The sequence below is a fragment of the Staurois parvus genome, unplaced genomic scaffold (assembly GCF_062004578.1).
Source record: "Staurois parvus isolate SC_StPar_1 unplaced genomic scaffold, SC_StPar_1.0 ptg000207l, whole genome shotgun sequence".
Lineage (NCBI taxonomy): Eukaryota > Metazoa > Chordata > Amphibia > Anura > Ranidae > Staurois > Staurois parvus.
Genome location: NW_028318003.1, coordinates 6,799,040 through 6,811,361, shown reverse-complemented (window position 1 = coordinate 6,811,361; position 12,322 = coordinate 6,799,040). Strand labels below are relative to the sequence as shown.

The window sequence follows — 12,322 nt, the reverse complement described above, 5'->3', positions numbered from 1 at the left end:
TGTCAGTCCACCCCTGAACTAGACTATATACATCTTAGCAACCTACCTATGAGGGTGCTACACATGTATCACTACGTGAAATGCTTTAACTCTATGCAGTCTAAATTGCTGGCATAGAAAGTTGTTTTTTTCCCCCACAACAAAATGTATTAAATGGGACTTGCTAGATCCCTGACCGAAGTGACTACTGAGTTTGGCAATCGTTTTTCTACCACTGTTGCAGAATTTCTTTTCTCTTGCCAACCAAAGAAAAAAAAATGATTTATTTCTTTTATGTGTCCAGGTAGAAGTTAAACTACAGGAACAGGTACTAGAAGGGCTGCTGGTGTCCTGGAGTTTCAAGGACCGACCTAATATGTTGCTTGAGATTATTCCTACCCGATCACATCAGGTAAACAAGCTAAAATGGTTCAATAATTTTGGTTCCTGATTTATACGTCTAGCTTGAGGAATCACTTCAAATCAAGGCAAGTAAATATTAAACATGTTATGGTAACCTTTCCCCAGATTTAAAATTCCTGACCAAGCTGACCTGTTCATCTTTTGTTGATCTAATGTCTGGGTCAGCTGCAAAGCATGATTAAAACAATGTATTCAATGAGTAGGACAGGTGAAAACAACATTTCTTCAGAAGGAAGGGAAAAGATGAGAGTTAGCATCAGAATTTATATGAACCCTAAATGAGTAACATTTTGTTAGTGTTTGGTTGTAAATCAGCACGTTTTCTTCATTGTTGTAAGCGATTGGGTATTGTACCTTTGTTATAAAGCACATTCACCACCTGCTCATTCACCAACTTCTGTCATTTTACCACACATTTCGATTTCCTATTCCCCAAAGGGTAACTGAGGTCTTGGTAATATTCACCATATTTATAATAGTAAATGCTACAACAACTAATCCTTTATCCAAACCCTGCCTGCAGGCACCCAACAATCTATAGTGCAATGTTTCCAATATACCCAAAGGCACCAAACTGACTGCTAACCAATGACCCCCCAAATGATCTTTTATCCTCCACTTAACTTGAAATGCACTCACCAGCCATTTTATTAGCTACACCTGTTCAATTGCTAATCAACCAATCACAGCAAATTGCAGGAACTCAACTTAGATATCTAGATGTGGTGAAGACGACTTGCTGAATTTCAAACTGAGCATCAGAATGGGGAAAAAAGGGGAATTAAGTGACTTTGAACGTGGCATGGTTGTTGGTGCCAGATGGACTGGTCTGAGTATTTAAGAAAACTGCTAATCTACGTGGACTTTCATGCACAAACATCTCTAGGGTTTACAGAGAATGGTCCGAAAAAGAGAAAATATCCAGTGAGCGGCAGTTGTGTGGACGAAAATGCCTTGTTGATGTCAGAGGAGAATGGGCAGACTGATTCGAGATGATAGAAAGGCAACAGTAGCTCCTGTTAATATGGACAAAAATTTCTGAGGAATGTTTCTAACACCTTGTTGAATCAATGTCACAAAGAATTAAGGCAGTTCTCAAGGTAGAAGGGGGTCCAACCCGATACTAGCAAGCTGTACATAATAAAGTGGCCAGTTAGTGTATGCTTTAAAACCCATGATTTGAGGCCTCCCCCTTCCATCTCCACCTGCCATTTGTTTGACCGACTGCCATTCTAGTTTATTTTCAAACTATATTAACAAATTGTACATTGCAATTCTCAGTTGTTTTTATCATTGCTAAATTAGTTCTCGCATAAAAAAATGCTACAAGAAGCTTTCTCGTGATATTTGATGTTTAGTGATAGTAAATAATTGATTTTACCAATTTCCTATTACTTTCTATGATGTACAGTGCTTTGAAAAAGTATTCATACCCCTTGAAATTTTGTCATGTTACAACCAAAAACGTATATGTATTTTGTTTGGATTTTATGTGATAGACCAACACAAAGTAGCACATAATTGTGAAGTGGCAGGAAAATGATAAATGGTTTTCAACATTTTTTACAAATAAATATCTGAAAAGTGTGTCATGCATTTGTATTTATCCTCCTTTACTCTGATACCCCTAACTAAATTCTTGTGGAACCAATTGCCTTCACAAGTCACCTAATTAGTAAATAGAGTCCACTTGTGTGTAATTTATTCTCAGTATAAATACAGCTGTTCTGTGAAGCCCTCAGAGGTTTGTTAGAGAACATTAGTGAACAAACAGCATCATGATGGCCAAGGAACACACCAGACAGGTCAGGGATAAAGTTGGGATTAGTTTAAAGCAGGGTTAGGTTATAAAAAAAATATCCCAAGCTTTGAACATCTCATGGAGCACTGGTCAATCCATCATTTGAAAATTGAAAGAGTATGGCACAACTGCAAACCTACCAAGACATGACTGTCCACCTAAACTGACAGGCCGGGCAAGGAGAGCATTAATCAGAGAAGCAGCCAAGAGGCCCATGGTAACTCTGGAGGAGCTGCAGAGATCCACAGCTCAGGTGGGAGAATCTGTCCACAGGACAACTATTAGTCGTGCACTCCACAAATCTGGCCTTTATGGAAGAGTGGCAAGAAGAAACCATTGTTGAAGAAAGCCATAAGAAGTCCTGTTTTGCAGTTTAGAAGAAGCCATGTGGGGGACACGGAAAACATGTGGAAGAAGGTGCTCTGGTCAGATGAGACCAAAATGTTACTTTTTGGCCAAAAAGAAAAACGCTATGTGTGGCAGAAAACAAACACTGCACATAACCCTGAACACACCATACCCACCGTGAAACTTGAAGGTGGCAGTATCATGTTGTGGGGATGCTTTTCTTCAGCAGGAACAGGGAAGCTGGTCCCAGTTGATGGGAAGATGGATGGAGCCAAATATGGGTCAGAGTCTGCAAAAGACTTGACTGGGGTGGAGGTTCATCTTTCAGCAGGACAATGACCCTAAACATACAGCCAGAGCTACAATGGAATGGTTCAGATTAAAGCTTATTCATGTGTTAGAATGGCCCAGTCAAAGTCCAGACTTGAATCCAATTGAGAATCTATGGCAAGACTTAAAAATTGCTTTTCTTAGACACTTTCCATCCAGTCTGACAGAGCTTGAGCTATTTTGCAAAGAAGGAGAAAAAATGACACTCTAGATGTGCAAAGCTGGTAGAGACATAACCAAAAAAAGATTTGCAGTTGTAATTTCAGCAAAAAGTGGTATTACAAAATATTGACTCAGGGGGGCTGAATACAAATGCAAGCTATACTTTTCAGATATTTATTTGTAAAAAAGTTTGAGTACTGTCCGTGATACTTTTTTTATTTGCACTAACATACAATTTTGAGGACAAGCTTTCGAGGTATGTCCCCTTCTTCAAGCAGTACTAACAATCACCTCAAGTAAAAAAGTTTGAAAACCATTTATCATTTTCCTTCTACTTCAAAATTATGTGCCACTTTGTGTTGGTGTATCACATAAAATCCCAATAAAGTACATTTACATTTTTGGTTGTAACATGACAAAATGTGGAAAATGTCAAGAGTATAAATACTTTTTCAAGGCACTGTATAGATACCGTGCACTCCTTTCTGCACACATTAATCACAAATAAATATTTTCAGCCTTAAATCCCCCTTTGCTAGGATTTGATCTGTTTCCTCCACTGGGGAACTTTAAACCTTCCCTGCACTTTTCATTTCCACTCATTTTTATTGAAAGTTTCATGGAAAAATGCAAGATTCCAAAGTTCTCTCATATGCAGATCAGTAAGCTATAAACATACAACAAAGTACAAGGGGTTGCAAAGATGAATAAAAGAATACATATCTTCAATGAAATGTTGCCTTGCCCAATACTGAGCTCAGACGGTAATGTCATGAGACCATAGAATTGGTGGGGATAAGAGAGAGCCACCACCATACTTCGTTTATCTGCATCTGCAAAAAGGGAACCTTTATATTCCCTATTTGTGCAATACCTTCCCTACATTTCTAAGGTAATTTATTTGCTTTAGGAAAGGGATTATGCCTTGGTTCACGAGGTAATAATATACACTATATTGCCAAAAGTACTTGGACATCCTTCCAAATCATTGGCATCAGGTGTTTCAATCACCTCCATGACCGCAGGTGTATAAAATCAAGGACCTAGGCATGTAGACTGCTTCTACAAACTTTTGTGAAAGATTGGGTCGCTCTCAGGAGCTCAGTGAATTCAAGCGTGGTACCGTGATAGGTTGTCACCTGTGCAATAAGTCCATCCGTGACATGTTCTTGCTACTAAATATTCCACAGTCGACTGTCAATGGTATTATAGCAAAGTGGAAGCAACTGGGAACAACAGCAACTCAGCCATGAAATGGTAGGCCAAGTAAAATGACAGAGCGGGGTCAGCCCATGCTGAAGCGCACAGTGTGTAGAAGTCGCTAACTGTCTGCAGAGTCAATAGCTAAAGGCCTCCAAACTTTGTATGGCCTTCGGTTTAGCACAACTTTGCATAGAAAGCTTCATGGAATGGGTTTCCATTGCCAAACAACTGCATTCAAGCCTTACATCATCAAGTGCAATGCAAATTGTCGGATGCAGTAGTGTAAAGCACGCCGCCACTGGATGCTAGAGAAGCGGAGACTTGTTTTCTGGAGCGATGAATCACACTTCTCTTTCTGGCAATCCGATTGGATGCGTCTGGGTTTGGAAGTTGCCTGAACAGTACTTGCCTGATTGCATTGTGCCAAGTGTAAAGTTTGGTGGAGGGGAAATTATGGTGTGGGGTTGTTTTTCAGGGGTTAGGCTTGGCCCCTTAGTTCCATTGAAGGGAACTCTTAAGGCTTTGACATACCAAAACATTTTTGGGCAATTTCATGCTCCCAACTTTGTGGAAACAGTTTGGGGATGGCCCCTTCCTGTTCTAAAATGACTGTGCACCAAGGCATAAATGAGCGAGTTTGGGGTGGAGGAACTTGACTGGCCTGTCCTGACCTCAACCCTATAGAACACCTTTGGGATGAGTTAGAGTGGAGACTGTGAGCCAGGCCTTCTCGTCCGACATAAGTGCCTGACCTCACATGTGCTTCTGGAAGAATGGTCAAACATTCCCATAGACACACTTCTATACCCTGTGGACAGCCTTCCCAGAAGAGTTGAAGTTGTTAGAGCTGCAAAGGGTGGGACAACTCAATATTGAACCCTAAGACTAAGATACAGATGGCATTAAAGTTGATCTGTGTGTCAATATAGTGTATTTGCCCTTATAGTTTGGTAAGAAACCGTTCTCTTTGATGCACCTTTTTGTTCTGTCTTCTTTTTGCTGTGTGCTTTTTTTGATTGTCCTTCATGCATCAAATCACAATTAAACCCATATCTCCAACTTTGTAAATACAGTATTAAATACTATAATTTCTATTCAACACACTTTTCTGATTTTGTACATTACTTTGTCTACCAGATCATATCTTGGAACATCTGTACTGTTTTGTGTACTGGAATGTTTTCTTTTATATGCATTCCAATAACATTCACCAGTAAATTAGTGTTGGTTTATTTTCGTTCAGCCAGAGATGGAGAAATTCACCCCTACCAGGACCTAGTATTGTATGACAGCGGGACTTGTCACTGGCAGAATATTCTGATCAGTGGCTGCAGCTGCTGATCGAGAAACATTTTGCAACATGTCCTTTCGACACTGATCGAGACTAAGACAGTCCCTGCTGAACCAGCTGAATTTTGATCAGTGTATGGGCTGCTTAAATCTCAGCATTCCTGTACACTGAATTCTCCATGTGGTGTGGCAGCAGTAAAGCCAGAGCCTGGTTGCAATAAAACTTGGAACTTGTCTTGAAGCAAGTGCCAAATGCAAACACCCCAGTGGGAGAACGCTGCTTGGGGAAAACACTCACAGTTCAGTCAGAGGCATAGATGTATTGGGGAGAGATGCACCAACACCGTCTTTTTTCAGAGGGTGGAGTGCGATCTGGCCAATTCGGTCCCAAAAAGGGGAGGCTTACTTGAAGATGGCGAATCCCTAGCCTCATCAGCAACCTTTTCCTGCCACTAGTCATGTTCCCTGTCAGGGTTTCTCTTTCTACCCTGCCCACATCACAAAAACATGCCAAAACCCAGGGGCAGGGACTTATAAAAACCCTGCTGACCCAAGATGGCTGCCAGATGTCACATGGATGCAGTGTAGCCCTGACCTTTTCTCCAGGCTGTGGTAGCACTCATTTGAGCCCCCATGGAGTGGAGTAAACAGATTGCACCTGCCTACATCCACAATCCTGAATTTCATGTAACTCATAAATGTTGTTTGCATCAAGCAAAGCATGAAGAAGGCGAAGCATTGAAGTTTGACGATCCTTCATTAAAAAGCCGGTCATACATAGATTGAAATTTGTCCAGTTCCAACAGGGACCAGCAGACGTTTGATCTATGTATGGGCTATCTGGTTATGTACAACCAGCCTGTCGGGTTTTTCCAAAATGATCAGTGCCGCTGGCTATAGCAGACAGCACTGATCATTGTATTCCACCAGCAGGGAGAATACAATAGCACAGTGGGGGTGATTCCCCCATCCACACCAAAACTGTGGATGGGGGAATTGGTTCATTTATTCATGAATCATGTATGGTCTTCCTAATTCCTAATTCTGAATTTCATGTTTTGTTTTGATCCATATTTTACTTTTGAGAAGTATTGTTATGAATGGACCATTTTGCCGTATACCCTTTAAATATTTCAGCCTTTAACTTAATTTAAAAGTCCAGCTACCCATCCAGAGCAAATCTGTCTTAGAATGTTTTTTTTCACACACAGAGCACAGAGAGGAGTGCAGATCTTTGCACATTAAAAGATCTAATACAGAATGCTCTGTTCTCAGCGGAACCTGCCATGATGTTCACTCTGAATGCTAATATTGGTGATACGGTGAGTCCCTATTTCTGCTTCTTTATTTGCCTTTTATGTTCTCTTTTTCTCATAACATTTTCTGTGCTGCACAGGGTATTTGTGACAAACTGCTAACAGAATCCTCCTCAAAAACGGAGCCTTTCAGACTAATTGTTCAACAGCTGCGTCTACACAACGTAATGCTGCTAGAAGCTGGTAAGTCCTTGTTTTCTTATACTGTTGTCTGTGGAATGGGTTTATTTTTTATAGGTGAGCCTACCAATCTAAAAATCTCATGTAGGCCACAGGTGTGGTTTCCCATAGTAGACATACTCCAGTGTCCTTTCTACATCCAAATGATCATATTTTACAAATGGGTGCATAGAAAGTGTCATAAATAATCTCACTATAATGGACTTTTTTATATTTCAAATCTTATTTACAGTTTTGAAAACTGTGTCTTGGCACTTGGTTGTATTCTGTACTGGGAGTGGAGTTGGCAGCAGTAGATACATTACTGAACAGAAAACATAGATATGGCACCTTTTTACAGTGTCTGAGCAGAGAGAGTAGCCACAACCATTGGCATTATGACAAGCAGAGAGTACTAATGTCTACACTTTACCACTATATAAGCAGATATTTCATTACTGATCTAAACAGGAATACACAACAATGTACTAATAAGTAATACCTGACCTTCATGACACAATTAAGGAACATGGAAGAATAGTGCTGAATTTGTAAGGGTATCTTATTGGAGTTGCTATTGTAATGTAATGAGGTTGATGTAAGTGTTCTGGTTTCTGGGCAGGCAGCTTCTACACCCCAGAGGATCTACACAGTCTCCTTGGCTTGTAGTGGAATGGAAAAAAAATGTGAGTTGAAGTGCCACACCACTGCTGGAAGGGTCGGATACAACTTTATTCCAATAAGGGTCAGGGGGACAATCAAAAGAGTTTTCCACGTTTTTGGGGAACATAAATACCGCCTTGACCTGCTTGAGATTGAAACCAAGTATAGGGACTAGGAGGTAGTGGAACCTTTAGTTGTATTTCTTCCAGTGGTTTTCTCTGCACAGTTCTGATCAGCATCTAGTTTAGCTCATAACTGATTGTTATCCGAATGTTTGTATTTGTTCATTGTAAATCTTTTTCACAATTCATAATCCCACCACTGTTGGCCTGGGACACAAGGGTGACAACCTTCAAAATGATCCCAAGCAGTGAACAACTCACAGATCAGTGTTTCTAATGGTAGGAACAGTTTGATTAAACTGCACGGCAGATAGCCTGCACATTACCACACCTAAAAGTACACCAGTAGTGGCTTCAAAAAAGTAGGACAGCCTCATTTGCAGATCTCATATTGCCTAGAAGGACTTGGCTTTACGTAATCAACAGGATATCAGAATAACATCAGTGCATGAAAAATGTTTAGTGTCGCATTCAGTTCTGACCCTGATTATAACAGTATGCATGCAACAGGATCACCTCACTGCAAGAGAATGATCAAAGTAAAGGCTGTCTGTTTTGCTGGTATGTTTATAGGATATTTCCTCATGGAAGTGTCAGGGCAGGAGCTGAGGAATGGACAGGCAGGCCTAACAATGTAACGCACTGGCTGACGACAACCACCACCCACAGACCGAAGTCCCTCAGGGCGCGGAGTCTAAGTCCCAGGCTGCCCTTCACCAGGGCCCCTGATGGGGATGGACTTGACGCAGCCAGGAACCAGGTCGCGGCCCCCGAGACACCTCAGTTGCGGTAATGGCCGCCGCCAATGGCGTGTAGCTGGTGGAAAAGACAAAAGAGTAGTCAGGCAGGCCGGGTAAACAACAACGGGACAAAACGGTACAGGACAGCAGACGAGAATCACTGGTCACAAGCCGGGTTCAGCAACAGAGGGTCAGATCAAAGGAGAACACAAAGAATAGTCGAGTCACAAGCCGAGTCAGATTCCAGGAGAGTCACGAGAGTCAGAACAGAGTAATAGCAACACAAAGACACAAGTGCAAAGAGCATGTGCGGACCACAGGCTTATATGTCATCAGCCACACCCCTCTGGGGGATGGACCTCAGATACCTGAAGGCATAAAGGATTCCCACCATGCTCAGCAGAAATCCAAGATGGACGCCAGCACATGGAGTAACATAACCTCAGGGAAAAGGTAGGACCTTGACAGGAAGCTGACTATCAGTGGAGTGGTGGCTAGGATGAATACTGCAATGAAACTTTGCTGTATAGAATATTGAACAATAGCTTGTCACTTCCATTGCCATCTGTTTGTTGGATTTGTTTTATTTTAACTTTATGTATGGATAATGAGAAAATGGGCTTCAGAATACTGTAAATATGTGTTTTTCACTTAGATTTGCATTATCACAGTATTGGACGTTGCTCTTGTATTAACGCTTCTTCATTTTCTGTCTCATGTAATTTTGATGTTCTTCTTTTAGATGTTCAATTGATGTGTGAAGCGGAGTTGGACAATCCTTTCCAAAGAAAACAGACCCGAGTTATCAGATTGCAGAACAAAGGGGAGGTCTGCAGTGTCTCATGGACTGAGGAAATGACATTGTGAGCAGGTGTAATGGGAAATGAAGTGTGTCAATGTTCAGTATAAAAGAGCTTTTTATAGGGCTGGATGACTGAAAGTTTTTGATTTGCTTTAGGTGCCCTGCAAGATAATATTCTTTTGATTTTGAAGAACTGAGGATAACTGTTGTTTTTCTTGTACAGTGACCTTACCCATCAGAGTAAGGGACTTTCTTTGAAGGTATATCAGCTGTCCAAGGGAACAGACAGTACGTATTAATTTGAGTTTTACTGATGGGTGAAATCATTGTTAATTGTTGATAAATGAATGTTAATTGATGATCTTGATAAAATATGTACATACTTCCATTCAACCATCTGTGCTACCCTTTTTTTCTGAGCAGATGTCCTTTTGGGGAACACCTTAGTGGCTCTGTGTTCACCGGGTAGAGAAATGAGTCGAAGGCATGTATACCCTCTGACTCCAAGTCCAGTGTTGCCTAAAACAACAATGCAAGCCATCTCTGTGGAGGTGAGAAATGCTAAACAATAGACATTCTAGCATGTATATACTGTATATATGTACATAGGAACTGGATGCAGAAGAGCATACACTGCCTTTGCACATCTGGGCTGTGTTCTGCCTAGCTTTCAAATGTCCTCCTGTTGGTGCGAAGAGGTGGTCTCATTTCAAATGCTTTCTCATGGACTGAGTTGCAGTACAGTAGTACTGCCATCTGATTTGGAATTGGGCTTGGTTCTACTTAAGATTCATGAAGTTTGGGCAACTGTTATCAGCTAGTTAAAGCCGATCTATTTGAAACTCTTCAAACCTGCATGAAATCTATAACTTTTACCATTAGAAAGCATTTCCCGACACATATAAAGTGAGTTATGTCTAGGCTCGGGAGGAGAGATTGGGAGATTGCCATCAGTCTGCTGCAGATAGGAGCTGTCAAGTTTTTTTTGTTTTTTTTTTTTTTCTTTTTTTTGTGATCTGTGCTCCATTGGAGAGATTTCTCTTCACTTCCTGTCCCGTAGTCACAATGAGAAGCAAGAGGAAACCTCTTCAAACTTGGGGAAATCCTCTCGTAAACTCTTTTCACTGCAACAAGTATGAAAGCTTTCCTGTTCTATACCTGTTCTTGTTAAAACAAGTGTTGTATTTAACAACAGTTGTTGTAATGGTTACCACAACCAATGAAGAGGATAATTCTCCCCACCGTATCCAAAACCTTAAAAAAAAAAAAAAAAAAAAAAAAAAAAAAGCTTTGGCTTTAGATACATGGTAATGATGGTAGCACAGCCGTCTTTATAACATGGTAGATTACTCCGGTATTTTGGCAACAATCTTTGCAATCCCCTGTTATGTTGAAGCATCTATTAATAGTTCTTGCAAAATTAGTGATACAGTATATACAGTTAGATCCATATATATTTGGACACAGGCACAATTTTCATACTTTTGGCTCTGTATGCCACCAGAATAAGTTATAATGAAACAATCCAAATGAATATGAAGTGCAGACTTTCAGCTTTAATTCAAGGGGTTGAACATAAATATCAAGTACAAATTTTAGGAACTGCAACCATTTTTATACACAGTCCGTCCATTTTCAGGGGCTCAAATGTAATTGGACAAATATAATCATAAATAAAATGTTCATTTTTAATATTTTGTTTAGAATCCTTTACTGGCAATGACTGCCTGAAGTCTGGAACCCATGGACATTACCAACGACTGGGTTTCCTCCTCTGATGCTTTGCCAGGCTCTAACTGCAGTTGTCTTCAGTTGTTCTTTGTGGGTCTTTCTGCCTTTATTTTTGCCTTTAGCAAGTGAAATGCATGCTCAATGGGGTTGAGATCAGGTGATTGACTGAACCATTGCAGAATATTCCACTTCTTTTCCTTCAAAAGCTCCTGGGTTGCTTTTGCAGTGTGTTGTGGATCATTGTCCATTTGTACTGTGAAGTGCCGTCCAATCAACTTTGCTGCATTTGGCTGAATCTGGGCTGACAGTATCTCTCAACACTGCAGAATTCATCCGGCTGCTTCTGTCACATCATCAATAAACACCAATGACCCAGTGCCACTGGAAGTCATGCATGCCCATGCCATCACACTGCCTCCACCATGTTTTATAGATGACATTGTGTGCTTTGGATCATGAGCTCTTCCAAGCCTTCTCCACACTGTATTTCTTCCTGTCATTCTGGTACAGATTAATCTTAGATTCATCCGTCCAAATAATGCTTTTCCAGAACTGGTCTGGCTTTTTTAGATTTTTTTGGCAAAGTCTAATCTGGGTTTTCTATTCTTCAGGCTTTTGAATGGTTTGCACCTTGTGCTGAACCCTCTGTATTTGCTCTGGTGAAGTCTTCTCCTGATTGTAGACTTTGACAATGATATGCCCACCTTCTGGAGAGTGTCCTTCACTTGTCTGGATATTGTGAATGGGCTTTTCTTTACCATAGAGAGAATCCTGCGATCATCCACCACTGTTGTCTTTCGTGGAGGTCTATTCCTTTTTATGTTGCTGAGCTCACCAGTACATTTTTCTTTCTTCAGAATGTACCAAACTGTTGATTTGGCCACTCCTAATGTTGCTGTTATCTCTCTGATGGATTTGTGTAGTTTTTGAAGCCTTACAATGGCCTGTTTCACTTGCATGGGCAGCTCCTTTGAACGCATGGTGTAGGTTCACAGCAATAGATTCCAAATGCAAATACCACACTTAGAATCAACTCTAGACCTTTTACTTGCTTAATTGATGAAGAAATAATGGCCATGAAACCGCTTTTGATTCAATTGCCCAATTACTTTTGTTTCCCTTGAAAAAGGGGGGATGGCTACTCTTATGAGCTGTAATTCCTAAACCCTTCCTCCAATTTGGATGTACATACTCTTAAATTAAACCTGAGTGTGTACTTTCAGCCCATATCCATTATATAACTATAGCTTGAA

At 40.7% G+C, this 12,322-nt stretch overlaps 1 protein-coding gene across 2 annotated transcripts in view; it reads left to right on the top strand.

The window, feature by feature from the left end:
• C2CD2L (C2CD2 like) overlaps positions 1-12,322 on the top strand; it is a 71,446-nt gene that overhangs the window by 38,946 nt on the left and 20,178 nt on the right. For both annotated transcript variants that reach the window (XM_089678582.1, XM_089678583.1), the window contains exons 4-9: positions 284-391; positions 6,748-6,858; positions 6,933-7,035; positions 9,279-9,399; positions 9,562-9,626; positions 9,762-9,889. In XM_089678582.1, the coding sequence (XP_089534708.1) occupies positions 284-391; positions 6,748-6,858; positions 6,933-7,035; positions 9,279-9,399; positions 9,562-9,626; positions 9,762-9,889 (636 nt within the window). The remainder of the gene's footprint in view (positions 1-283; positions 392-6,747; positions 6,859-6,932; positions 7,036-9,278; positions 9,400-9,561; positions 9,627-9,761; positions 9,890-12,322) is intronic.